The sequence below is a fragment of the Candidozyma auris genome, chromosome 6 (genome assembly GCF_003013715.1).
Source record: "Candidozyma auris chromosome 6, complete sequence".
Lineage (NCBI taxonomy): Eukaryota > Fungi > Ascomycota > Pichiomycetes > Serinales > Metschnikowiaceae > Candidozyma > Candidozyma auris.
In genome coordinates this window covers 965,137-990,551 of record NC_072817.1, presented here as the reverse complement: position 1 = coordinate 990,551, position 25,415 = coordinate 965,137, and the positions used below count along the sequence as shown (strand labels likewise).

General features: G+C 47.5%; 15 protein-coding genes across 15 annotated transcripts; 9 read left to right on the top strand and 6 right to left on the bottom strand. All coding sequences in view use genetic code 12, as the record gives it.

Annotated features, from left to right (window-relative positions):
- Positions 1 to 5: 5 nt before the first annotated feature.
- CJI96_0005127 (uncharacterized protein) lies at positions 6 to 2,558 on the bottom strand (the record flags this gene model as incomplete). The annotated part of the gene is made up of 1 exon (XM_029034147.2): positions 6 to 2,558. One exon carries the CDS (start codon positions 2,556 to 2,558, stop codon positions 6 to 8), a length of 2,553 nt encoding a protein of 850 aa, XP_028891710.2.
- A 522-nt stretch (positions 2,559 to 3,080) lies between these two features.
- CJI96_0005126 (uncharacterized protein) lies at positions 3,081 to 3,674 on the top strand (the record flags this gene model as incomplete). Its single annotated transcript, XM_029034146.2, has 1 exon — positions 3,081 to 3,674. One exon carries the CDS (start codon positions 3,081 to 3,083, stop codon positions 3,672 to 3,674), a length of 594 nt encoding a protein of 197 aa, XP_028891709.2.
- Positions 3,675 to 3,934: 260 nt separating this feature from the next.
- APN1 (DNA-(apurinic or apyrimidinic site) lyase APN1) lies at positions 3,935 to 5,190 on the top strand (the record flags this gene model as incomplete). Its single annotated transcript, XM_029034145.2, has 2 exons — positions 3,935 to 3,945; positions 3,990 to 5,190. The coding sequence occupies 2 exons, from the start codon at positions 3,935 to 3,937 to the stop codon at positions 5,188 to 5,190; spliced, it is 1,212 nt and encodes a 403-aa protein (XP_028891708.2).
- A 755-nt stretch (positions 5,191 to 5,945) lies between these two features.
- Positions 5,946 to 8,994, top strand: CJI96_0005124 (FG-nucleoporin; the record flags this gene model as incomplete). Its single annotated transcript, XM_054702292.1, has 3 exons — positions 5,946 to 6,306; positions 6,366 to 6,629; positions 6,758 to 8,994. 3 exons carry the CDS (start codon positions 5,946 to 5,948, stop codon positions 8,992 to 8,994), a joined length of 2,862 nt encoding a protein of 953 aa, XP_054558267.1.
- A 117-nt stretch (positions 8,995 to 9,111) lies between these two features.
- Positions 9,112 to 10,314, top strand: CJI96_0005123 (multifunctional nuclease RAD27; the record flags this gene model as incomplete). The annotated part of the gene is made up of 2 exons (XM_029034143.2): positions 9,112 to 9,124; positions 9,191 to 10,314. 2 exons carry the CDS (start codon positions 9,112 to 9,114, stop codon positions 10,312 to 10,314), a joined length of 1,137 nt encoding a protein of 378 aa, XP_028891706.1.
- A 75-nt stretch (positions 10,315 to 10,389) lies between these two features.
- On the bottom strand, positions 10,390 to 11,240 carry PRE6 (proteasome core particle subunit alpha 4; the record flags this gene model as incomplete). The annotated part of the gene is made up of 3 exons (XM_054702291.1): positions 10,390 to 11,087; positions 11,139 to 11,158; positions 11,206 to 11,240. The coding sequence occupies 3 exons, from the start codon at positions 11,238 to 11,240 to the stop codon at positions 10,390 to 10,392; spliced, it is 753 nt and encodes a 250-aa protein (XP_054558266.1).
- An 816-nt stretch (positions 11,241 to 12,056) lies between these two features.
- MIM1 (Mim1p) lies at positions 12,057 to 12,488 on the bottom strand (the record flags this gene model as incomplete). Its single annotated transcript, XM_054702290.1, has 1 exon — positions 12,057 to 12,488. The coding sequence occupies one exon, from the start codon at positions 12,486 to 12,488 to the stop codon at positions 12,057 to 12,059; it is 432 nt and encodes a 143-aa protein (XP_054558265.1).
- Positions 12,489 to 12,799: 311 nt separating this feature from the next.
- HXK2 (hexokinase 2) lies at positions 12,800 to 14,254 on the bottom strand (the record flags this gene model as incomplete). Its single annotated transcript, XM_029034141.2, has 1 exon — positions 12,800 to 14,254. One exon carries the CDS (start codon positions 14,252 to 14,254, stop codon positions 12,800 to 12,802), a length of 1,455 nt encoding a protein of 484 aa, XP_028891704.2.
- A 910-nt stretch (positions 14,255 to 15,164) lies between these two features.
- On the bottom strand, positions 15,165 to 15,782 carry CJI96_0005119 (uncharacterized protein; the record flags this gene model as incomplete). The annotated part of the gene is made up of 1 exon (XM_029034140.2): positions 15,165 to 15,782. One exon carries the CDS (start codon positions 15,780 to 15,782, stop codon positions 15,165 to 15,167), a length of 618 nt encoding a protein of 205 aa, XP_028891703.1.
- Positions 15,783 to 15,927: 145 nt separating this feature from the next.
- GPI2 (phosphatidylinositol N-acetylglucosaminyltransferase) lies at positions 15,928 to 16,782 on the top strand (the record flags this gene model as incomplete). Its single annotated transcript, XM_029034139.2, has 1 exon — positions 15,928 to 16,782. The coding sequence occupies one exon, from the start codon at positions 15,928 to 15,930 to the stop codon at positions 16,780 to 16,782; it is 855 nt and encodes a 284-aa protein (XP_028891702.2).
- A 996-nt stretch (positions 16,783 to 17,778) lies between these two features.
- Positions 17,779 to 18,555, top strand: CJI96_0005117 (uncharacterized protein; the record flags this gene model as incomplete). The annotated part of the gene is made up of 1 exon (XM_029034138.2): positions 17,779 to 18,555. One exon carries the CDS (start codon positions 17,779 to 17,781, stop codon positions 18,553 to 18,555), a length of 777 nt encoding a protein of 258 aa, XP_028891701.2.
- A 195-nt stretch (positions 18,556 to 18,750) lies between these two features.
- Positions 18,751 to 20,988, top strand: CJI96_0005116 (chromatin modification protein; the record flags this gene model as incomplete). The annotated part of the gene is made up of 1 exon (XM_029034137.2): positions 18,751 to 20,988. One exon carries the CDS (start codon positions 18,751 to 18,753, stop codon positions 20,986 to 20,988), a length of 2,238 nt encoding a protein of 745 aa, XP_028891700.2.
- A 758-nt stretch (positions 20,989 to 21,746) lies between these two features.
- Positions 21,747 to 22,319, top strand: RBR1 (Rbr1p; the record flags this gene model as incomplete). The annotated part of the gene is made up of 1 exon (XM_029034136.2): positions 21,747 to 22,319. One exon carries the CDS (start codon positions 21,747 to 21,749, stop codon positions 22,317 to 22,319), a length of 573 nt encoding a protein of 190 aa, XP_028891699.2.
- A 1,091-nt stretch (positions 22,320 to 23,410) lies between these two features.
- RBR2 (putative lipase) lies at positions 23,411 to 23,845 on the top strand (the record flags this gene model as incomplete). Its single annotated transcript, XM_029034135.2, has 1 exon — positions 23,411 to 23,845. One exon carries the CDS (start codon positions 23,411 to 23,413, stop codon positions 23,843 to 23,845), a length of 435 nt encoding a protein of 144 aa, XP_028891698.1.
- A 42-nt stretch (positions 23,846 to 23,887) lies between these two features.
- On the bottom strand, positions 23,888 to 25,375 carry CJI96_0005113 (uncharacterized protein; the record flags this gene model as incomplete). The annotated part of the gene is made up of 1 exon (XM_029034134.2): positions 23,888 to 25,375. One exon carries the CDS (start codon positions 25,373 to 25,375, stop codon positions 23,888 to 23,890), a length of 1,488 nt encoding a protein of 495 aa, XP_028891697.2.
- Positions 25,376 to 25,415: the final 40 nt, after the last annotated feature.

The following is a 25,415-nucleotide window of genomic DNA, read 5'->3' as shown; positions in this document are numbered from 1 at the left end:
CATTCTTAAATAAATCCACGGTTCATTTGATCCATGATGGTCCTTTCAAATTTATGCTGTAGTTCATCTAGTCGAAGCATCAAACCAGCGCATAGACTTTTAACCCTTTCATCTATAATGTTCTCCCATATAGTTGCAAAATGGGCCTGAACTTTGGCAAGATCTGCCAGCATCTCGGTAACTAGTATGTTGCTATCAACAACTTCCATGACGAGAAGAACGCCAGTACAAACACCCTCTAGCATCTGAGTCTGATCAGCACCAAGTGTCGGAAGCAACAGAACAAGAAACATGAGGAATTCACGAGCCATGTCGAATAGATCGGCAGCAGAAGGGTATGCCGAGTGGAGTATCAAAGAAAGTGTTTTAATATAATGAGCTACCAATAACGGAGTGTATTCACCAATATTGATCCCTCCGCTTTGATACCAAATGGCCAAAAGTGGAAAAAAGAATGTTTTTCCAACGGACTTGTTAAACTGTATTAGTGCATCCTTGGCGACTAGTGGCTGAGAGCTGTCTTTTGTTTTCTTTTGTAGCCCGGCGGAAACACGGAGGATTCGACCCCCAGCTAGTTCGTCTTTGGCATTCTCAGACGTCTCTCCTATCAACATGTCCTGAATCTCGGATTGAATTGCCAGATCATTATACTCCTCCAATTTTTGCCCGCCGGCAACCAAGTAATGTTGGTGAAGATTTCTGGGAAGCATTTGAGTCGGAAAGCTTTGCAAACTATAGCTACGAGCAACAGCCTCATCCCTATAGCCTCGTAACTCTCGGGCTGCAAGCGACATTGCTGAAAGGAGACACATTCGTTGTTGTAAAGAGTAGTCTCCAGTAAGTAATAAATGACAAAGATGTGTGGTGACAGGTGGATGACTAACCACCACTGCCAACATTGCGTTTAGTCTCAACGTCTCAAAGTTTTTATCCTCGAAGTAGTTGGTCATCCCGGCCAATCTGCTAAGTAGCTCTTCTGCGTAGAAAGCGACCTCGTTGCCGAAAGCTTTCTTCTGTCGAAGGAGATTGGGGGCTGAAATAAGCGCACTTTGGATCTTCTCGTACGCTTGAGGCGCTTTCGTATCTGTCAGAAGATAAGCTAGAAGATCACGTATGTACAAAGGAGACTGAACCTTTGCAGTTGTCAGCAATGTTGGGTCATCTTCCTCGTCACTCATCTGAGCATCGGCCTCATTCATCGCCTTGTCCTTGTCATGTCGAAGAGATTGCTTCAAAGCCTGCAGAAGCTCATCAACGTCTGGAAGTGGCTGCTCTATCGTTGGAGCTTCAAGTAGATCCCACGCCTCTTTGAGCAGTAATTGCTGAAAATATGTTATAGGTTCAGGAAAAGCCACTCCTAAAGACGAGACCTCCATGTTAAAGATACGTTCCTGATTAGCAAATACACAAAGCTTATCTGCCAAATACACCCCTAGGCTCCTCACTCTATCTGAAAGGGCTTGGAGTCTGTTCGAGATAGCATCCAAAAATGATTTTTCTCGAAGAACGGTTTGTAGGATTTCCTTAGGCACCAAAGCACAAAGGCTGACTAGAAGGTGTGTTCTGAAGCCTTGAACAACAATTGGTTCCCCCTTCATGTGGATGGCGTTTCCCCAAACTTGGAAGTTCTTATGCACGAGTGATATAAAGTTGTCATCGTCTAGCCCTCTTTTCGCCAAATGTGCAGCCAAAGTATTGACGGAGTAGCTTGAGCGGCTTATTATCGATTCCATCATGATACTATCCCAGACAGTGTTGTCGAAACAGTAGTGTGTGAGGCTGAATATAGCAGGGACGAGATCCTGAATATCTTTACGAAGATACGCATTCTGGACGAACTGAATAAACTTTAGAAGAATACTTTTCCTCTCGAATCGTTTCATGTCAAACACGCAAGTCCGTAAAAACGACAAATTGTTTGGTGCAAACATGGTGTCGAAGAACTGAAATGCGGTATCATGGCTGACGCCCTGAAGAGAGTGTATTAGCATGTTTAAAAGTTTAGTTTCACAATCTTTATGCACCGAAAGCAACTCGTGGCAGAGATAGGAAGCGTAGCTGCTCAGATCACGGCAAACAGTCGGTATATATACCCCGTTCAACTTATAGTCAGCTTCTCTGAGAATTGACAAGCATTTACCTCGAAACAACAACCTGTCCACCTCTCTATGCTCTAGAGTCAGGCGTCCCACCAACAAATGCCGAAGTAAGCCAGGTGAGAGCACTCTTTCAAGGAGCCTGGTGTGACAGTTGAGCACCAGGAGAAGATCTAGAGAAAGATCAGCCTTCAGACGAAGCAACATCTCGATCTTCGTAAGCAAATTGCCCAATCCGATAGTAGAGCGAAACGCCTCGGCAACCACATCCTGAGTAGGTGCCGTGAGGTGTCGATACACATCTGGCACCGTGTACTTGAGCAAAGTCACCACCACTTCCAATTGCTCTTTGTGAGAAGGAGTGCCATTGTTAAAAACCGTAAGAGCCTCTTCAATCTGCTCTGCCAGAGGTTTCTCCCTGAGCGTCTCGACAATCAGATCCACGTGCACGTCTGTATCCATTGCAGCAGCACCACCTTCAATCATAAAGAGTAGTAAGTGCGATGCGAAGTACTACATCGTTCTTATCAGCACCAGAGGAGAACGCAGCCCCAGGTGAAGGGTAGTACAAAATACAAAGAAAAGTGACCTTCTAAGTGTATTATACATGTCGGTGAAGGGAATTCTCAAGCAGTCTGCTGCAGTTCAAGGAGCTCTAAAGGAAACACTAGAGTCTTACTTTACCCTGAACAACTTCAAATTTGTGAAGGAGACCCATGTTGCCGCATTAAAGAAGGCGATGGAGACAGTGTACCTTCGATCAAAACCGCTAGTCTGTATTGATGTGGAGGCGTACGAGAAGGTCCCATCGAAAGTGACGGAACTTGGACTTGCGATTTACGACCCTGAGCTGCAGTTGCTTCTGATCCAACCGGCGATCAAGACGTTTCACATAATTATTTCAGAGAACAAGCACCTTTTGAACTCTCGCTTCGTGCCAAACAAAAAGTTTGAGTTCAACGGCGGGATTTCTACGAGCTCTCCATGGCCCAGCTGAGACAGTTTCTCACAGAGATTTTCGACCACTACCTTGTGGAAAGGAAGGGAAGCATCGTGGGTCACAATGTCGAAGGCGATGTCAAGTGGATAAGAGGACTTGGCGTGGAATTGGACAATAAGAGCGTAGTCGATACAGAGAAGTTATTCCACATATCACGCTCACGAGGCGCCTCGCTTCGTGGGATTCTTCGTGTGCTAGGAATCCCCCATGCTAACCTTCACAACGCCGCCAACGACGCCTACTATACCTTGCTAGCCTCTTTTGCTCTTTGTGACCCAGTGCAAAGGCAGCAGCTCAACCTCGACTGTTTCATGAGAGACCTCACGCCGGTGTCTAAATCACGGGCAAAGCTCGAGAAGAGATCAGAAAAATTCATACATAGAGTCAGGGTCGAGACTAGTCTACCTAGGTTTGCTGACTTCAGGGACTCTGTGCTGGTGTTCAACGACGAAATACAGCTGCGAAGTGAAGAGTACAATGGGAACGACGAAGCAGTGCCCACGGCGGGGGAGTCTGAAAAGCAACCCAATGACGTAACGACGAAGGAAGGCGTGGCAACCAAAGAATCCAGTGAGTAGGCTTCGAAGAACAGTCATCCAGAGGTCACTTTACCATTTGTTAGAGTTGAATACGCTTGTTCAGTATTATAGAGCAGATACTTATGAGGGTGTAAAGCCGCACAGATAATAAAAGTGGGAATCAAAAGGAATAAAGTAGATTCACTTGGGCGAAAGTTCATTTTCATTCATCTATCCTCCCCCTTTTTTTGTAAGCACCCACATCGAGAATCACCGTATACTTTTTCGCACCCATTGATCTCTCTCCACCACTATCAACAATGGCCCCTAAGTATGTCATGACAATTGCTCCATTGACAGCACAACTAACATCAGAACGAAAGCTGCTGCTGATTCTGTAAAGAAAACAGTGAAAAGAAATGTTAAGAAAACGGTCAAGGAAGCAGTGGAGCCCACGTTCCAGTACCATAGAGTTGAAGGTAAGTTCAAGTTCGGTGCCCATGTTTCTGTGGCCGGCGGTGTTTCTAAAGCTGTTACGAACGCCATGAATATAGGCGCCAACTCTTTTGCTCTATTTTTGAAGAACCCAAACCGCTGGGCTGCGCCTGAGGTGAAGGAGCTAGAAGTGGCTGACTTCAAGAGCCTATGTGAAAAATACGGTTATAACCCGAGAACCGACGTGTTGCCCCACGGGTCTTACCTTATCAACATGGCTAATCCAGATGACGAGAAGTCGGAGAAGGCGTATCTTTCGTTTGTGGATGACTTGAAAAGATGCGAGAAGCTTAATATAGGGTTGTACAACTTCCATCCAGGGTCGAGCTTGGATGGAGATCACAGAGACGCATTGAAAAAGTTGGCCAAGAACATCAACAGGGCAATTGCAGAAACGCTGTTTGTAAAGATTGTTATCGAAAACATGGCAGGTCACGGCAATTTGATTGGCTCGGATCTACAGGATATCAGAGACGTGATCGATATGGTGGAGGACAAATCTCGGGTGGGTGTATGTATCGATACTTGTCACTCATTTGCAGCAGGCTACGATATTAGAAGTGAGGAGAAGTTCAAGGAGTTCTGGGACACCTACGACAAAATCATAGGTTTTGAGTTTTTGAGCGCTATCCATTTGAACGACTCTAAGGCCCCCTTGGGTGCCAACAGAGACTTGCACCAAAAGCTAGGGTACGGTTTTTTGGGGCTTGAGGCGTTTCGGGTCATTTCCAATGAGCCTAGGATCCAGGGGCTTCCCATCATTTTGGAGACTCCCGTTGAAAAGGATGATTCTGTCTATGGGGAAGAAATTAAGATTCTAGAGTGGCTCGAAGGAAAGAGTGCAACAGATGAAGATTTTAAACAGAAGCTGGAAGAACTTAGCAAGCTTGGAGCCAAGGAGCGGGCGGAACAATTAAAAAAGTTTGAAGTCAAAACCGCAAAGAAGAAGAGAGCAGCCGACAAAGATATTTCACTGCTCTTAAGCAAAAAGCGGGCAAAGAAAGAGGACACAGATGACAGTGCAGTAAATGGAGAAGTATCTGAAGCAAACACCGAGGACGTTAAGGAGGAGGAGAGTTAGAATAACAGGAGAGCATGCCAGTACAAAACTGGGGGTTTTTAGGGTGTAAAAGTGTATAAATTCATTGTGAAACCGTCATTGTAGAAGGTTTATGTATGTTTTGCGAGATTTGCACTATGGTGAGATTAGAGCACAAAGGTTGCAATATAAGTGAGCACGGCGATATTCACAAATATGTGTGAAATACAATCCAACACAAAAAATCAGTCTTACCATGAATGATAACAAAGACCATTTCTATGAGTATAACAGAGGAAAATGGACCTGATTCTCGTTCAAATGAACTTAAAAGTCATTGTTGAAGCCAAAATCATTTTGTGATTCAAGCGGCCTCACAAAGCTCCATGTTCAATCACACAATACTAACCTCTGCACCGTCAGCGGTACGCTCTCATGAACAGAAATACGAGTGACTTTTAATTCTATTTTCATTTTTTGAGTATACGGAGGTTTTACATTCAGCGTCTTGTAAACCCACTTTCGCAGCCATCATCACTATTTGAATCATTGAGAAAGTACCTCATCACACCGACAAGTCATACAAGTTGGAATTCTTCCTTTTGCTTCTCTTTTGCCAACGGGACTCTATATAGCCTTCCAAGCGTGAATCTCCCGCTTAGTCATTATCTTTGTAACTACTAGTTGGCAAATGGCGACTGCTGCCACGTGACCACCCTTCACTGCGTAAGGGAAAACATTTACAAGGAAAAAAACCACCAACCTCCAGAACACCTTCGTCAACTCGCCAATTGCAAATGTTTGGACGGCCAAACTCGGGTTTCGGTGGCTTCAGCTCCACCGCGAACAACTCGTCGTCTCCATTTGGATCTACAAACAACACCAACGCATCCCCCTTTGGTCAAAATACGTCTACGAGCAATGCTTTCGGATCAGGCTCTGGAGGTGGCATTTTTGGCTCTTCAAACACCAATTCTGCATTTGGCAGTAACAACAATAATAACACGACCACCTCAGCTTTTGGTAGCAATAACAATCCTCTGACTGGTGGCAGTGCTTTTGGCTCCTCAAACACTGGGTTTGGAAACACTGGTGGCTCCGTGTTTGGAAGCACCAACAACGCTACGCAGAATAACGCTTCTCCTTTTGGTGGCGCTAGTAATACTGGAGGAAGTGCTTTCGGAGGTAGCGGCGGCGGGGGCATTTTTGCAACACAGCGAACAAGCCGTTTGGTTCTGCTTTTGGCACTCCTCAGAATAACTCCATCTCCCCCTTTGGTGGAGGAGCCTCGACGTCTGCCTTTGGAAGTGGTGCTGCTGGTGGAGACAAGGTGAATAATGGAACTGCTGTCAAGCCGTTTACGCCCTTCCAAGAGAAGGATACTTCGGGCACCAACTACTACCAGAACATCTCCAACATGCCCGAGTACAGCAACTTTTCCTTCGAGGAGTTGCGTCTTAAGGACTATGAGCAGGGGAGACGTTTTGAAACAGCAATACCGGAACTGGTTTTGGCACTGGCCAACAACTGAGTGGCTTTGGTTTCGGTTCCGGCAATACAGGTTCGGCTTTTGGCAACACCGGTTCAGCATTTGGACTGGGTGGCTCAGGTTTTGGCCTGGGTACATCAGCATTTGGTCTGAACAATGCGGGCACCTCCGCGTTTGGGCAGTCTACGGGTGCTTTTGGTCAGAATACCAACACGGGAGGCAGCTTGTTCGGTCAGACTAACAACAACTCACCCTTTGGGCAGAACAACGCGGGAACTTCTGCTTTTGGTGGTGGATCTGGTGCCTTTGGGTCGTCTAATCTCAACAAGCCTTCCGGTTTTGGAACTGGATCGGCCTTTGGTCAAAGCAACAACAATACGTCTAGCGTTTTTGGAGCCAACAACAATAATCAGTCTGTTTTCGGTAGTGGAAACACAGGCTCCGCTTTTGGCGCCACTAATACCAGCAATAACACAAGCTCTCCGTTTGGAGGTGGTAACACTGGCGGATTTGGAAGCAGTGGTGGGTTCGGCTCAAGCAATACCAACAGTGGTGGTGGCCTCTTCGGCTCCAACAAGCCTGCCACTACAAGTGGGTTTGGCAACACGGGGCTGCCTTTTGGTCAGACTAACAACACCTCAGGAGGGGGCCTTTTTGGAGGAGGAGGCACTTCAGCGTTTGGTAAGCCAACAACCAACACGGGTGGCCTCTTTGGCTCACAAAACAACACTAACCAAGGCTCCGCTTTCGGTCAGTCGAATACTAGCGGCGGTGGACTCTTTGGGCAAAACAACCAGACTGCAAACACTAGCGGAGGGTTATTTGGAAGCAACAACAACAACACTCAAACAGGAACTGGTGGAGGGTTGTTTGGAAGTTCGAATAACCAGGCAGGTAGCGGAGGAGGTCTCTTAGGTAGTAGTAATCAAAACAATCAAAGTTCTGGAGGAGGTCTCTTTGGAAACAAGCCTGCTGGCCAAACAGGTGGCGGTCTCTTCGGTGGCCAGAGCAACACTGGTACAACAGGCTTCGGTGCTACACAGAATAACAACACTTCAACTGGGTTTGGCAGCAAGCCAGCTGGTGGGGGCCTTTTCGGCAGCAACAACAACAACACCACATCAAGTAGTGGTGGCTTGTTTGGACAAAACAATACCCAAAATACCAACACCGGTGGTGGCTTGTTCGGTAGTAGCAACACAGGTAACACTACTGGTGGTATCGGAAGTGGAACAAACACATCGGGAGGGTTGTTTGGTAAACCCACTTCCACTTTCGGAGGTCAATCCGGTGGCGGATTGTTTGGCCTGAACAACAACACTCAACAGAACAACGCCACAGGCACCAGTGGGGGCTTATTTGGAGGTAGTTCAGTACTCGGAGGTCAACAGCAACAGCAGCAAAACCAGACGCAAAATCAAGGCCAACAAAGTTTGGTAAATATTGGAACGCAGAACCCATATGGAAACAACAAGCTCTTTCAGAGCATACAAGGACCAGTCCAAAGTTCTGCTAGTCAAGCAGAGGTACCTAAGGCTATTGCGGTGAACCCACCCGCCAAGAAACACGTTTCTCTTCTTGCAGCACATAAGGTGGCTCCTCTCTTTGCTCCCGGCAAGAGAATCGCAAATTCTACGCCAAAGAAAGATAGTGTCGTCACTGTTGACACCGTGAGAAACGGAAGAAATAAGGACTTGTTTGACGCAGATGTAGATGCTGCCATCATGTCTTCCGAGATATTTGCACCAAAAACAAACTACAGAAAACTAGTTTTAAATGGCACCAAGAACAACAGCAATGGCTTGCTCACATATACCGATACGATGACGAGAACCCATCAAGTGTCGTTCACTGTCGATAACGAGAAGGAGAATATCGAGAATGGCGACTCCAACCCAAAGGCCATTGAGCATGAGGATGTCGATGACGACGGATACTACACGCTGCCTTCATTATCTGAGCTCAAGAAAAAACCTCTTGGCGAATTGAGGGCAGTGAAGGACTTCACTGTGGGAAGAAAACACTACGGAAAGGTGAAGTTCCTCGAGCCTGTAGATTTGTCCGCGTTCAACTTGGACGAAATCTGTGGCAACCTCATAACTTTTGGCCCAAAGAATGTTGTAATATACCCTGAAGATGACGAAAAGCCCAAAGAAGGCGAAGGGTTCAATATTCCTGCCCAGGTGACCCTAGAAGGGTGCTACCCAATAAACAAGAAGACCAAGTTGTCAATTCTAGATCCGAAGGACGAGATTGTCAAGAAGCACATCGAGAAGTTGAAGGCGCTTCCGGACATGACCTTTAAGGACTACGAACCAACCACCGGTAACTGGACCTTCACTTTTGAGCATGTCTAGAAGGTGTTTTTAGCATCATAATCAGACACGTACGGCATCGTGTGCGCGAGTTGCATCACCTACTTTACTCGCGTCCCGCACATCACACCAAACAGCACTAAACTAGGCTCGTTAATTATGGGTGTGAAAGGTTTGTATAGCATATATAGTAATTCAAATATTCAAGTCTAGTCAGTACTAAGATACTAACATCAAGGTCTCAACTCGCTAGTTAAAGAGCATGCTCCAGATGCTTTCAAAGAGTTCACCATGAAGACCCTCTTTGGTAGGAAAGTTGCCATCGACGCCTCCATGTGTCTATACCAGTATCTTATTGCTGTGAGACAGCAAGATGGTCAGCAATTGACCTCAGAAGACGGGGAAACCACCTCGCATTTGCTGGGGATGTTCTACAGAACGATACGAATGGTGGAAAACGGGATGAAACCCATGTACGTTTTTGACGGGAAACCTCCAGTGTTGAAAGGAGGAGAGTTGGAGAAGAGAATGTTGAAGAAACAAGAGGCAATGGGAAAGCTTGAGGAGTTGAAAGAAACAGGTACGGTGGAGGAGCTACTCAAGCACGAGAAGAGAACCGTGAGGGCTTCCAGACAGCAGAATGAAGAAGCACAGAAGTTGCTCAAGTTGATGGGCATTCCCTACATGATAGCACCTTGCGAGGCTGAAGCGCAGTGTGCTGCTCTAGCAAAGGGCGGCAAGGTGTTTGCAGCAGCCTCGGAGGATATGGACACGCTTTGCTACGAGCCACCATTTCTTTTGCGCCACTTGACGGTTGCAGAAGCAAGGAAGATGCCGATTGACCAGATAGAGTACCTGGAAGTTCTCAAAGGTTTGGGAATGGACAGATCGACATTTGTGGACTTGTGCATTTTGCTTGGCTGCGATTACTGTGAGACCATCAAGGGCGTGGGGCCTGTCACTGCTTTCAAGCTTATCAAGGAGCACGGTTCATTGGAAAATATCGTCAAGTGGATCGAGGCCAACCCAGACAAAACCAAATACAAGCTCCCGGAAAACTGGCCATGGGCCGAAGCCAAGGAGTTGTTCATGAACCCAGATATCACTCCAGTAACTAAAGCAGAGGACGTGGAGTTGAAATGGGAAGAGCCTGATGTGGATGGTCTTGTGGAATTTATGGTGCAACAAAAGGGCTTCAACGAAGACAGAATTCGCAGTGGTGCCGAGAAGCTCAAGAAGGCATTGAAAGGCGGTGTCCAGGGCCGACTCGATGGCTTCTTCACCGTGGTCAAGCTGCCATCGTCCAAAAAGAGAGCTGCCCCTGAAGCCAAGGGCAAGGGGAAGAAGAAAAGCAAACGATGAATCCTCTGCCTCGAATGCTATTGCTACGATGAACACTTGTATATTGTATATTAGGCTTTAATGAACGCTCTCCGCTCAATCCCTCGAGCTAGGCTTCTTCTTCTCTGCCTCCGCCTGCTTTTCTGCCTCGATCTCCTCCACGTACTTTTGGATCTCCTCAACTGGCAACTCCTCAATCTTGCCATGGGGCCTCAACACCGAAATCTCAATGTTCTTGGCACCCGTCTGAACCACCTCCAATAACGACTTGACCGCTAACTTTATGGTCTGCTCGTCTGTCTGGTTCTCCTCATAGTTCTTCTCCAAAAACTCCTTCACCGTTTTCGCCGATCTGCCAATGGCGTGGGCCCTCCACGCATTGTACACCCCGCTGGGTTCTGTCTGATATAATCTAGGAGTGGTATCGTTGACGTCGAAGCCAGCAATCATCGTGGCGATACCAAACGGTCTCACACCGCCCGACTGGGTGTACTTCTGCTGCACGCCAGCCACGTACTTGGTCAAGTACTCAATCGACACAGGGTCTTCCAAGTTCAACCTGTGGGACTGGGCTTCTACACGGGCTTTATCAACCAAGATACGGGCGTCAGCGTTCAATCCAGCGAAAGTCAACATGACATGGCCATCCACTTTGCATATTTTGGAAGGAGTGATTCTAGGGTCTTGTAGCTTTAACGTTGTTCTTTTTTCACACCCCAAAACAACACACAGGGCTCCCTTAACACCCACTGCAGACATGCCTCGCTTCACCGCCTCGGAAGCGTATTCAACCTCTGTTTTGTTAGTACTGATTCGTTAAGTCCACTGCTCAGAAGGTAACATACGGAACACATGGCCGTCAGGACTGAGGTTAGTAAATAGCTGGGAGCGAACAATTGCTTAAAAACATACGAAAAAATCGATAATGCACTATCGTAGCCACTCATTGGATCTTATGCTACTGTGTTGAAGAAGGTGTAGAAGTTGAGTGGCCATGAGTTTCGCCATTCAAACGGTAGGTACTGCAGGAAACGTAGCGGGCCTACTCCAATGCAAAGGAAGGTAAGACAGGTTTCTACAAGAAATTTACGGATATAAACCCTTAAATGATGTTGAAATAGTTTAGAAATGACCTAATCTGGAGCAGCAGACGCCCATGGGAAGCAAAATCTGGGAATTTGGAAAACAACTCACGTGACTTCACGGCTCATACTTTGCAGCATTCTTCACTGCAATCAAGAAGAGTCGATCATCAGTACCCAGAGCAGAGCACCCTTCTCTCAATATCCCTAAGCAATACAGGCTCATAAGCCAGTCTCCCTAAAGACACAGGACTCTCATCATGGCTAGAGCGGTCAAGCTACCGAGAGTCAGTAAAGACCACTACGCCAGGACCTCATTCCTTTTCCAGGCTGCAAACACACATCTTCAGAAAGGCAATCCCATATTATCACGAGCAATGGCGAGAAACGTCGACCAGGTAGCCAAGCGCACAGTTCTCAAACTCCTGCCCCATATGAAGAGGAGTATGTGCAAAAAATGCAACTCCCTCATGGTTCCGGGGCTCACCATGACGCTTCGAGTAGAGAATGAGCTGAAGAAAGGGTCAGCAAAAGCAGAAGTTCTTGTTGTCACATGCAACGAGTGCTCCACGACCAAGAGGTTTGCTATAGGGCAAAAAAGAGACTACCAATTGTTCTGCGATCGAGCGACAGTTGAATGAAAAAGAACTGAACTATATAGTATACATTGGGACTGGTCGTCTATATGAATCTTGATTTGGTCTGAGCTTGAGCCTGGACCTGCCGCCTGGGTGGTTGCACACGAGCACCCACAAAGCCATATTTGAACCCTACCTCGTGAGCGAAGATTTCTCCAAAACCAAGCATGATGCCGTTTATAAACGGTAAAACCAAGTTGATGGCTCCCTTTTTGAGAATGTTCCATATGTTGAAGCTCACCACGAGCTGCCCATTGGCGTTGTTGTACTTGACTTCTGTTTTCTCTTTCTCTTTCTGCTCGCTCTCATGGCGGCCTGCTTCAATAATGCTGTGCGTGGTGGTAATGTCCTCGTTGCTGACAAGCTCGTCAGAAGATAGCTGGGCGCTTATCACTGTCACGTCGTTTGCTTCCTCTAAGTCTGACACACCGTTGGGGCGGCCTTCCGTGTGTTGTACGGCCAGGTAGATGGACATGAGGAAAATTGGCGGGAAAGTGGAAGAAAGGTGGTGGACAAAGGCGTACGCTGAAGAAGAGTAGTTGGTGGGTACATCATTCTCGGTTTGCCCTCTGTGCACACTGGGTGCAAAATGGCGTGGGTTAGTAGAAATACCCAAGTTGCCAGACCAAGAGAGACAGAAGAAGGGGGATACTTTTGTCTTAGGTCATAATCAAAGAGTCTTACCACTTGAAATCACCTCGTTATATATTCCAACTTTGATGCTTGCTATCTAAAGTAAAGGTTCATACAATGCATTCAGTTTTAAGTCATCAACTTCAACGTAGCTCATGCCTTTTTCACACCGACAGACTTGCCCTCCTTCAATCTTTGTTCAGTCAAGGCGGCAATGACAGCGGCACCGACACCAGAACCATCTTCAGCAGGCACAATGACAATCGGGTCCTCCTGGTCGTCGGCCCAGCCAAAGATGTCTCTCAAGGCCTGGGCGGCTCTCTCCTTGAAGTATGGGTATTTTTCGTAAACAGAACCGTCGGCAGCACAGTGGGCGGTCTTGTAGCCTCTCTTTTTGCAAATGGCAGCAATGCCACACACGGACATTCTGGCGGATCTCTCACCGAGCAACTCGGACAATCTTCTGATCACCTTTCTCTCGGCCACAGTGGTCTGGATGTTCAAGTGGGTCTGGAAAAGATCCTGAACATCAGACAAGTTTTCGAATGGGTCCTCCTCGATACGAGCAGGGAACGAGGTATCCATAATGAAGCTCTCGTGCAACTTGGTCAAGTCCTGGCCATCGAAAATCAAGTGTTTCTCTTCAGCCAACTCGAGAAGGATCAATCTCAAAAGCTCACCCAAGTAGTAACCCGAGATCATTTTCTCGAACGACTGCTGGCCAGGTCTTGGAGACTCTTTGTCAATGATCACGTCGTACTTTGTTCTTGGCAACACCACGAGCTCGTTGTCAAAAGAACCATACTCGCAGTTGATAGCCATTGGCAGCTCTGGGGTGATGTCGTCTTCCAATCTGCCTTCCAACTTTGGAATGTCACCGCAGACCTCGTAGTATGCACCGTTCACACCGGTACCAAAGATAAGACCCATCTTAGTCTCAGCATCTGTGTACATGGAGGCCACCAACGTACCGGTGGTGTCGTTGATCAAAGCAACAACCTCAACAGGGAGGTTCTGCTTGGCAATGGCATCCTGCAACATGGGCACAACGTCTTTACCTTCGACGCCCTCAATGTCGAAGCCTTTGGTCCATCTTTGCAAGTAACCCTCGGTGATTCTGTCTTGAGAGGCAGGGTAAGAGAAGGTGAAACCCAAAGGCAAGGGACTTTTGACTCCGTCAGGGAAGAACTCCTCGATGAACTTGGCCAAGCAGTCGGCAATGAAGCTCCACAACTCCTCGCTCTTGGCGGTTCTCATGTGCTTGGGCAAAGCGTATTTCGACTGGGTGGTGTCAAACTTGTGGTTGCCCAACAAAGATACCAACACCACTCTCAAGTTGGTTCCTCCCAAGTCAATGGCCAAGTATTCACCTTTTTCTTCACCAGTTGGGTAGTCAACAACCCAACCTGGGATCATGGGGATATTGCCTCCGGCCTTGGACAAGCCTTTGGTCAACTCAGAGGCAAAATGGTCCGAGATCTTGTCTAAGGTTTCGCCGGAAACGGTGAACATTTTCTCCATTTTGTGGATCTCATCGAGCAACTCTTGCGAGACACCGGTGAAGGTGCCTTTTCTGTGCTGAGGTGGCTTGGGTCCTAATCTGACCATTGTGTGAAGTATAATGTAAAGTTAAAAAGTGATAGTCTTTCCAACGTCCGAAGCAAGGGTGGGGGGACCGGTGACCTTCTTATATGCGGTGAAAAATCAGGTTTCACTTTCGGAGCTGGTGAGCGACTGGCGTCTCTCATGCAGGCACGAGTAAGGTGATCAATCGAAAAACTGCGTCGGCAAACGGGCAAAAAACCGCCCATCGCATCACCAACGTAGCACCATTTTGGGGCGACAGTTGGGAATCGATATAAGAATGGATATCGAAGGACGAAACTTAGAGTAAACAGCTAATTCCACCCAAATTGAAGTCAAATTAGAAGTTTGACTAGACGCAGAGTATGGTGCGTCAGGTGGTTGATGCGGCAACAGAAACTTTTTTTTTTTGAATGTTGATGCAACGTCTCCTCCAATTTCGGATGGCGTCACTCCGCGACGTAGTGGGGTGCGTCTGGGGTCTCGCCTGAAGGGTGATCGATCGAGGTTGGCGGCAGCTGACGCCCTGTTATTACTCATTTTGTAATTCAGCGTTTGTATGTGAGTCTGCGTGCCCATGGGGAGGTTTTTCCGATGGGTGGTTCCGAGTGCGCCCTCCGAGCAGTATTGTGAACAGAGTTAATCCGAGGAGCACGATGCACCTAAGACCAAAGGTACCGTGGAGGACGAAAAGGTCATTTTGAGAAGCTGGTTTGAATCCACTTATACCGTGTCAGTTGTTGATGCTGCCCCATAGAATTCTCGCCTCTGAAGCACTCTATCCTTTATTCCTCGGCTCCGGCCGTCTCCCCATACTTTACTCGGTACTTTCTCACACCATAAAACTTGCACATTTTGTCGCTCGTTTGCGCCCACTCGCCTGTTCCTCACCTCATGCCTCACTTTATACGTTCGCCCGTAAACTCACCTGAGCTTACCACAAATCCTTGGTGGTGTCATCGAACCTGGCCATGCTTTCTGCGATTTGAGCCAACAGATTCCTCACGTCATCAACGTAGCCATTAAGCTCATCAAAATCCTTGGATTCCTCCGCTCCGTACTCCTGGTCGTCGCCAAAGAAAAAATCATGCATTTTCTTCTGTTTCTCTTCATTATCCTTGCGAATAGCTTCTTCCTCCATCCGCTCTATGGGTCCTTGCTCGAGCTGCTCCTTCATGCTTTGCCGGCTCTTTTCACTGAGCTCTTGGTGCCGATTCATTACATCTAGAAGCCGCTGCTGTGCTTCCTTCATTTCAACTAGCTTCTGCCCGAACTCCTCGTTGAGAAACGTGCCCCTCTCCCGAACATCTTGCGCCATCCGCTTCACATCGTCCAACACGTCGATCTGCGTCCACAACTTGTCCAGCATCGTGACGCTTGGCCGTGCCGTGGAGAGCTGGTCGATTGTTCGAAGACTTTGGGTGTCTACCATCAGGGCCATGTCGGTGGTGTTGGTATCGCTTCTGGTGATGTTTCTGTAGGGTTTTTGGCGCTGAGAGTTGGCAAACGACGTCATCAGCGACACAGAGTCGTGGAACCCGTGTTTAGACATCGCCTATGTATATATAAAGCTTTATTTGTAAAGTATCTGTATATCAGTGAGTTGATGGTGATAGTAGGTGGTAGGGTGATGTGGGGAAGTGTATACAGGTGTGAAGAAGTTACTACTCCAGCATTTTTCTATTGTTACGAGGGTAATGGCTCCTCTGCCCCAGCAATGGAAAAAGCTTCTTTATTTGAACCAGCCCTTCCCAGACAATTACACGCCCGACCTGTTTTTGGACCAGCTCAAGCGGAACACCACCGTGACAAAGTACCTGTTTCGCAAACTATACCACGACTTCAGCCTAGTATCTTTGTACGCTAGTCTCTTATTGCTAGTGAATTTGAACTTTTCGGGTATTTATTCTGCTTACTGGCACGCATGCACTTCAACGTTGGTGAGCACAGCATTGGCATTGGTTGGGTTCTTGGTGCTACCGGCGATCATAGACAATGTTGAAAATGCTGCAGAGAATGTCAAACTGAACATGGTGATTTTGCTTATGCTTTTGTTGCTTTCGCCAGTGCTACGATCTTTGACCAAATCCACGTCTTCAGACTCCATATGGGCGCTTTCCAGCGTATTGACCAGTCTAAACGTGCTTTGCCATGATTACGCACTAGAAACGTCTCAAAGCTACAGGGCAGTGATATCAACAAACCTCAGTTTTACAAATGGCATTGTGTTGGCTTCTCGTCTCCTGCTGTCGATGGACGCGTTTGTGTTCTTGGTGTTCACCGCAGAAGTGTGTATTGTCTTTCCCTTATTCGACCTTAAGCTTCGTGAAAAGCTGTACAAGGCCCACTTTGTCCTCACGCTTTCGATGTATGCTGTTGTTGCGTGCATCATCTACGTCATTCATGGCACATGGTTCACCATCGTTTACCTAATGGGGGTGGTGTTTGTGCTGGTGTGTCTTCCGTGGTACTTCATGTCGTTGCAAAGATACAAGAACGAGCTCCAGGGTCCATGGGACACCGCAAAGCCCAAAATCAACCCAAAAACGTAAATCAAGGGCACGCATCGCTTGTCATGCTGCTATTGGTGGCTCAAGGTATAGAATGCCATTGAGGAAACTAAGCGGCAGGTTGCAAACACCCTTGTTCTAGCTTACGAAGCCGTCTCATTGAAATATCTTATGCGCTAACCTATCGCCATACATTGTGAGACGTCTCGGACCGGCAGCCGCAATCAGACTCAGCTTAGGGGCTAGAGCAGCTTCTCGAGATTACACCTCTACAGCCCGATGACAACAGTGTGCATGTGTCACATTATGCTTGTCGTATATCTGCGAGTCTAAGCTTGCCCTAAGCGGCATTTTCGGGCAATAAAATAATCGATGTCCCGGACCAACTGCGTTACCGATAGCACCTTCATGAAGAGATTTACTCGTGGAGGTTAAAAGAGATATATTTCACTCCCATTACGCTGCTTTCAGTATTTATAAAAGCTCAATACTTGAGCCAATACTATTGGAGAGATCTAACGTCATAGTCACTTTGGTCCCTGCCCGATTTGCAGCCTTCAATGATTTGGCAACACACTCACAAAAAACCAAACTGACTATTTTCAGCCTTTGAACTCCACTATCCTTCGACGAAAACGTCATTGGATAATGTGTTGGTCACAAGGTCGGTCCAGCATTCGTTTCTACCGATACTCTCCCACGACAACGCATCAATGTACCCATACTTCAACCGATAACGCATGCGCCTCATCACTAAAATCTCCAATGAAAGCCACACCAAGAATGACGTAATCGATTAAATTGACATAGTCGCCATTTCCACGCCGAACTTTGTTCACGTTTTTTTGGCCGACTAGTCACCTTGCCAGGTACTGCGCCCACCCAGAAGTCGTTTCATGCGCTATCATACATGACTTCGCACGGCTGCAAAAGATTCGTGGGGCCGACGCTACCACTTTATAAAGCTGGCCGACACCCACAAAAATTTATAAACCAAACATATAAAACATTCCAGAAAGCACTTTATAACTTACAATTATGACGACAATTAATGCTAGAGCCCCGCCGCCTGCCTACAGTGAGGTTTCCAAGACCGCCTCCTCTCTCATCCCAGACGATCAATTGTGGGCTCTCAGGGATTACGATATAGTGTATATTGTCGACGACTCGAGTCTGATGTCGTGGACGGAAAAGAAGCTGGGGATTATTCCGTGGCCATATGCCCGTGACGCATTGGCGACGCTCTCCAACATATGCGCCGAATGGGATGAAGACGGGCAAGACATCTGGTTTCTAAATAGACGTGAGCCAGTGTTGAACGCTACACCAGAGCGGATACAGGAAACATTCGACAGTCGCACGCCTAGCGGAGGCACGAATATGGGTCGGACTCTCCAAAGACTAGCTCAGAAATACTTTGACAGCTACCAGCCTGGAGAGACAAAACCACTCAACATTTTGGCGATAACTGACGGCCAGTTTTCGGATGATGTGGCCAGTGTAATTGTGTGGATTGTGCAGCAGTTGGACAGACTCAATGCGCCGCCCAACCAAATGGGGATCCAGTTTGTTCAGATTGGCGCTGATCCGGCTGCAAAAAAGTGTCTAAGGCTGCTTGACGATGATTTGATAAAGAAAGGTCTACTGAGAGATATCGTGGACACCGTGCCTTGGGACAGTAAAAAGATTGACGGGCGCAAATTCAGTGGGAAATATTTAGCCAAGGTTGTGTGTGGTGCCATCAACAAGCGCCTAGACGAGGATAACGTGGGGAAGGAGAAGAGCCGCTGGAGAAAGTTGTTTGGCAAGACATAGGCCAATTGTGTCTACAAGCTAACTTTACTTGCATGATGACGACTGCTTACGACTATTTGTACAATATACACTATATTCCACCCATGGTTTGTAACTTGTAATGCTTCGGTCGTGCGCGGCACACGACTTCACCAGTTGTTTTCCACAGTATACCAACGCTCAGCAATATAAATTCTCGTCAATCCCTTCAAAAATATGGCCAATCCAGCTGCCTCAGATCAGGATACGGCCGCAAACAACAGACCCCCAGCAAAGGGCCAACAGCAGTTCACCCAGGCAGACTTGAACCGTATTGTCATGGAGTACCTCAATAAGAAAGGTTTCCACAAGACAGAAGCCATGTTCCGCTTGGAATCCTCAAATACCGCCACGCCTCTGACCGCAATACCGACGCCTGCAAACACCTCGTTGTCAGGACCTACAGAAATCTCGCTGAGTTATACGGGAGGGGGGAAACAGACTAAAGCAGATATCGAGCTCCGCGAGTTGAGGGAGAAAGTGGCAAGAACTGAACGTGAATTACGCGAATTGAAAGACAAAGGGCTATATGAAAGGAAGGAAGAAGAGCTTCGGCTCTTGAAGGAGGAAGAAGAGAAACAGAAGCGTGAGAATGATCCAGACATCTACTACAGGGCGTACTCCATTCTTAGAGGATGGGTTGAGACCTCTTTGGATTTGTACAAGCCTGAGTTGTCACGGATTTTGTACCCGCTTTTTGTTCACTGTTACTTGGAGCTCGTATCCAAGAATTTCATCAAACATGCCAAGATATTTTACGATAACTTCAAAGACGACCACATGATTCTTCATGGTTTGGAGGTAAAGCAGCTTGCAGGAATCTCTTTACCTGATCATTTGAAAGAGAACGCTTTAGCACAGGCTTACCGTACGAACAAGTACAGAATCCTCTTATCGAAGACCACGATGAACCTTTTACTTTATTTCCTTCATGAGAACGAGGCCGTCGGCGGCGCTGTTCTAATCAGAATCATCAACCAGTACCTTAATCCTATAATATCAACTACAAGACCTGATAAAGTGTTACAGGAGGGAGAGGCTGACCCTGCTGAAGGCATTCCAGGGTTCATTACGAGCACTAACGAGATTGATAAATTCAACGAGCAGCCCGTGCTTCTAGGTAAGCTACCTTTGGATGAAGATACCCAAAAAGAAGTGGAAGCAGAGTTAAAGGTGAAAGATGAAATGACGGCTCCGGTGGACGGTAAAACGCTCGTAAAAGAGTTCGAGGAGCTTAACGAACCCGAGAAAGATTCTCCGGCTGCTGACTCGATTCCATTACCATTGAAGGATGCATCCGACATCAAGAGAATGATCCTCGCAGTGGAAGACTCTCGCAGCAAAATGAAGTTGGGAGCCATCCAGGCAAGTGCCCCTTCCGTGTGCATGTACACATTCCACAACACCAACAACGATATGACCTGCCTTGAGTTCAATGAGGACTCGAACGTGGTAGCTGCAGGCTTCCAAGATAGCTTCATCAAGCTCTGGAGTTTGGATGGACGTCCCCTCAAATCTGTTATTAAAAGAGATCCCAGCAACAACGACAACACTAGAAGACTAGTTGGCCACAGTGGACCCGTATACGGGTTATCCTTCTCACCAGACAACAAGTATTTGATCTCTTCCTCTGAAGACAAAACAGCGCGTCTTTGGTCGCTAGATACCTACACCGCGTTGGTATCTTACAAGGGACACAACCAGCCCGTGTGGGATGTGAAGTTTTCTCCATTTGGCCACTACTTTGCAACAGCATCTCACGATCAAACGGCACGTCTTTGGGCAACGGATCACATCTATCCATTGCGTATATTTGCCGGCCACATTAATGATGTTGACTGCGTCGAGTTCCATCCAAACTCCAACTACATCTTCACTGGATCCTCTGACAAGACCGCTCGTATGTGGGACGTGCAGACCGGTAACGCCGTGCGTATCTTTATGGGCCACACCAATGCGATCAATTGCATGGCCGTTTCACCAGATGGCAGATGGTTAGCTACAGCCGGAGAAGATACTGTGATTAATCTTTGGGACGCTGGTTCGGGTCGTCGACTCAAGAGCATGAGGGGCCATGGCCGGTCCTCGATATATTCATTGGCCTTCTCCCGTGATGGCGCAGTTCTTGTCAGTGGAGCCTCCGACAACACTGTGAGAGTGTGGGACGTGAAGAGAAACACAAATGATGCCGGCCCACTTCCAGAGCCAATGAACGGAGAGAGTATGAATGGAAGCACCAGCGTCACCTCGTCTGCGGGAAGCGACGCCAAAAAGCCAGCTGAGAGAGTGAGCAGAAAGGAGATAGTTGCTACCAGCGACCATATGACAGCGTATTTCACAAAGAAGACCCCGGTGTATAAGGTCCACTTCTCGAGGCGCAACCTCTGTCTTGCTGGTGGGTCTCTACAATTATAGAAAGGGAAACGACCAGTGCATGAAACATAGCCATGTGGGGGTCCATATGACGCGAATAGGGTTGGATTGCTACCTAATGAAAGATTTATGATGCAAGATTCAATAATGACGTTTTGAAACACGGGTCTTCACACAGCCTCACCAAACCACGCTTACTTCTGGACTGCGCACACCCAACGAATTGTGTGTAGTAACCGTGTGTAGTAGCGTGTGTAGTAGCGTGTGTAGCAGCGTGTGTATTGGAGCCAGCCTGTGAAGAGAAATCGTGAATGCAAATGTACCCCTTTCTGTCAACAATGCGGCCGTTTTAGGTAGCGAGACTAGAAGATTTGAAACTTCAGGGTGTCCAGATTTGTTGAAATCACATAGAGTCAAATTTGGCCGACGGTGATGCCAGAAGCAAAAATCACCGCTTGCTTCTATAAGCGAGGGGGGTCTTCAACAACACCTGTAGACCCCCTTCTCCCCCTCCCACGTTCTCGTTAACCTGTCAATAGGGCGGCTCAGGGGTACATTCTCAAAAGTTTAATGGCAGTGCATCTACATCGCGGTTGATACTATAAAATGGCTGCAAAGCCCATGAGCCATGCAAAACACCTCGCCGAAACATAGCCCCACGTACCACGAACCATGGTGGCTATGAGAACACGAAACAACAGCCAGTTGGCTGTGTGAACCGAGTTATGAGGATAATATAAAAGGACAAGGATTCTATCACTCCAACATCACTTCAAACTTACACAACAAAACACACATCAATGCACTTCACTCAAGTACTCGCTTTCGCTTCAATTGCATCCTTCGCAGCTGCCATTGGCGGTGACTCTGGCAGCTCTGGTGGCTCTGGCGGCTCTGGATCTTCTGGATCTGGCGGTGAATCTGGCGGTGACTCCGGCAGCTCTGGATCTTCTGGATCCTCTGGCGGTGAATCTGGCGGTTCCAGTGAATCGCTGGCTCCAATGAGCGGAAACAGTGGAAGCTCCGGTGGTAGCTCCGGTGGTAGCTCTGGCGGTCTCGGAGGTGCTAACGCTTCTGCCGCTTCTGGCTCTCCCTCTGAGTCGGGCTCCTCGGGCGCTTCAGGCTCCTCTGGCTCCTCAGGTTCTGGCTCTTCGGGTTCTGGCTCATCTGAATCTTCTGGCTCTGGATCCTCTGGCTCGTTGGACTCGTCGCTGTCTGAGTCGTCTGGCTCAAGCTCTGGCTCCAAATCCGGCTCCAGCTCTTCCGCTGAGGGCTCCTCGGGCGCCTCCGCGTCTGCTTCAGCTGGTGCGGGCGCCAAAGCTGCCGGTGGTGCTGTTGCTGTGGCCGCCGTTGTTGGTAACTTTTTGCTCTAAGCAGGTCGTGCTTTATGTATAGCTCTAAGTACAGCTTAAAGATGAGAATTCGATAAGTCTATTGAGCATGTAGAGGAGGCAGTCACTCCAGTGACCCACGATATTCATTTGTTGCCTAATTTTCGTAACATGAGCGGAACTCCAGGAACTTTTTCTACCAACGACTGAGCCTCTACAAACCCAGTAATGTGAACACTTGCTGAGCGTGGGCTTAACGACTGTCTGTTGAGAGCCTCATCCCCACCGCTAGCTGCGGGCCAGGCCCAATTCCAGCTTCAAACGGCTTCTCGAAGAACCCTCTTGAAGATACTAGGTCAAGCATTCGCTGTGATTTACGTTTCGCTGAACAGCTCAAACCTCAGAATCATGGCAACTGGAATTGGCAGAGTAGAAGTATTCCTTGGGTGAAAATCTCATGCACTGAGGGTCCCCACAAATTCAGTTATAACGTTGTACGACATGAAGCTGTCGAAACTAAAAAAAAAAAAGTAGCTCTCCTAAAGAACCAAGAAATCCACGCAACGGTGTTTCCACTTGCCTTGAAAGAAGCTGCAAAGAAAATTCAGCGTGTGGTAGCATTCGGTGTGTCCCCCTATTCATCCCTGACGTACGAGTTTCCCCACACTTTCGAAAAACTTTATCCACGTGAGCACATTCCTTTTTCTGCTTTGGCCCATGGAGCCCAGAAAGGATCTACTTGGTGCATTTTGTGTTCACATAATCTGTTGCCTGGTTGAATTTGCCGCCCCCGAGATGGATTTCGCAACCATAACTCCCCCTCCTTTTTCGTGGTGGTATTCCAATCAAAAAGTCATCGTGCATGGTCCTTCCTAATAGGGCAAGTACTCATGATTTGTACTGCAGATAGTCGGCAATCACAATACTCTGATTTCCCCTTCAGGCAAATTGACACTCTAGAGATGCCAGACTCCTCGTAGACACTTATTACCTCGGGTGCATATATTCTTCTCTGGTCTCGTCACAAGGCGCAGACCTTCCCCTCTTCCATATATATAGGCACTGGTCCTCGTCCTTTTTTTCTTCTCTGGAAGTTAGTTTTCTTCACTCATATCCCATAAAAAGATTTTATCATGAAATTCTCCAACGTTGCTGGCTTGGCTGCTTTCGCTGTCTCTGGCGCTCAGGCCGCCGACTCTGAGGCGGTTGACTTTTTGACAAAGTTGGTGTCTGATTATGACGACAACAAGAAACAGTATCTCAGTTTCTTCCACACTGCCTCAAACGTTCCCGAGATTCTCACGAGTATCGCAAGAAACATTCCAACATACACTGACGACTCGTACACCACCCTTTTGGACAACTCGGGCGTCGACGTTTCGTCGTTGATGTCTTATGCCACCAACTTGCCTTGGTATGAAAGAATCGAGGGCGGCTCCAAATCTGGCTCTGGCTCTTCCTCGGGCTCGTCTTCTAAGGCAAGTTCTTCCTCCGCCGGCGGAGCTGGCTCTGTGGTGATGGCTCCTTTGGGCGCTGTTGCTGGTGCCGTTGCGCTTGTTTTGTTGTAAAATATCTATATACCCCCCACTGATAAATGCATATTTAAAGGTTCATGTGTTAGTGCCTCCAGGGCTATGTATGGTCATGAGCGAAAGTAAATGCCGAAGGCTCCACAAGAGATCATCTGCACGATCCGAAGGAACCGCAACATTTATTTGCTCATGTTGATGAAGTTGTAGAAACAAGTTCGTTGCGGCAGTGGTCAATGCGGTGAGATTTTTGTTGAGAAGAGCAAGCCCCAGCTCAAATTTTAGATTCTTGAGTTGCGTGGTTCGCCCTGAAGAATCTAGCGCTGCCGTCTTTACTAGGTGTCTCGCGTCGAAATACAATGGGTACGTGACTTTTCGATTCACATGTAAACCATGAATGTCTTGATAGCCAGAGAGATGATCAAACACCATGCTGCGGCTTCCAAAGTATCTGACCGCATAAGTAAGCAGCACGCTGAGGATATCAGCAAGAAGAAGCATCAAGGCAACGATATAAGAGAGCCCTGCGTTCATCTTATCTACTGAGGACGGAGACTCTGGAGCATCTTGGCCACTGTGTGGAGCATAGCACTTCTCGAGTAGCTCCTTCGTAGATCTAGGAAAATCGATTCCCATTATGCTTAATTGCTCACTGGTTGAGGTCATTTTGATGCAAAACGTTTCGATGATGACACCACCGATAGATTCCAAAGATTGAATGATCTCTGGATATATGGCAGCGTTTAGAGACTCGTGGATCGGATTTATCTGTGATGTGACATATTCGAGTTGGTACTCACAAAGATCTCTGAAAGGTGGAAAATGCTCGTCCAACGCACGATTGAGATTGCCGATGAGCACCTTCTTCTCATACACCCAAGAATTTACCGTATCGTTCTTATTGCGCTGCTTTGTGGTGTAACGGTGCAATTGGTGAAGGCGGAACTTGAGTCTCCTGGCTTTTTCCGGGTCTGTTTTTGAAACTTTTCCCTTGACTTCCTCTAAAACATCGTCAATTTGTTGAGACAATTTCAAATTCAGCAACGCTAGCTCCTTGATTCCCGTATCTAGACTTATCAAGTGGCGTATATCGTCTACAGTGTATGATTTTTTAGGGTTTTTCCTCGCCGTAGACACCCGTCGTTGTGATTCCTCCACCACCACACTTTGGTCTTTTACACTTCCTGGCAAGACGTACTCGTGATCTTCAAAACACCACACCGTGCTCTTATCTCTTAGCCCGTCGTCTCTTTCCCTGAATGGCTTTCTGAGCCTGAGCAATCTTCGTAGATCAACGACCACATCATAGTATAGTGTCCACGAGTCCAGCCCATCTATTTTTTGCCAGAGCTTTAGCACCACATGGTACGTGCGCTGCGGAAGATGCGGTAGAATGACTTTGCCAAAAGATAGCAGCAGCCTTGTATGAACAGTCTCACTCACGTAGAGAGGCTCCATGGATGAAGTATGCAAGGAAAAGAACGCAGAGCTTAATTTCTCATCATCATTGAGGAAGAATTGATGAAAGCCTATCAGAGTGAGGTGTTTTAGCAGAAACGGCACCGTCATTGAAGATCATGAGAGGGTTTCCAAATGTTGATGTTGTAGT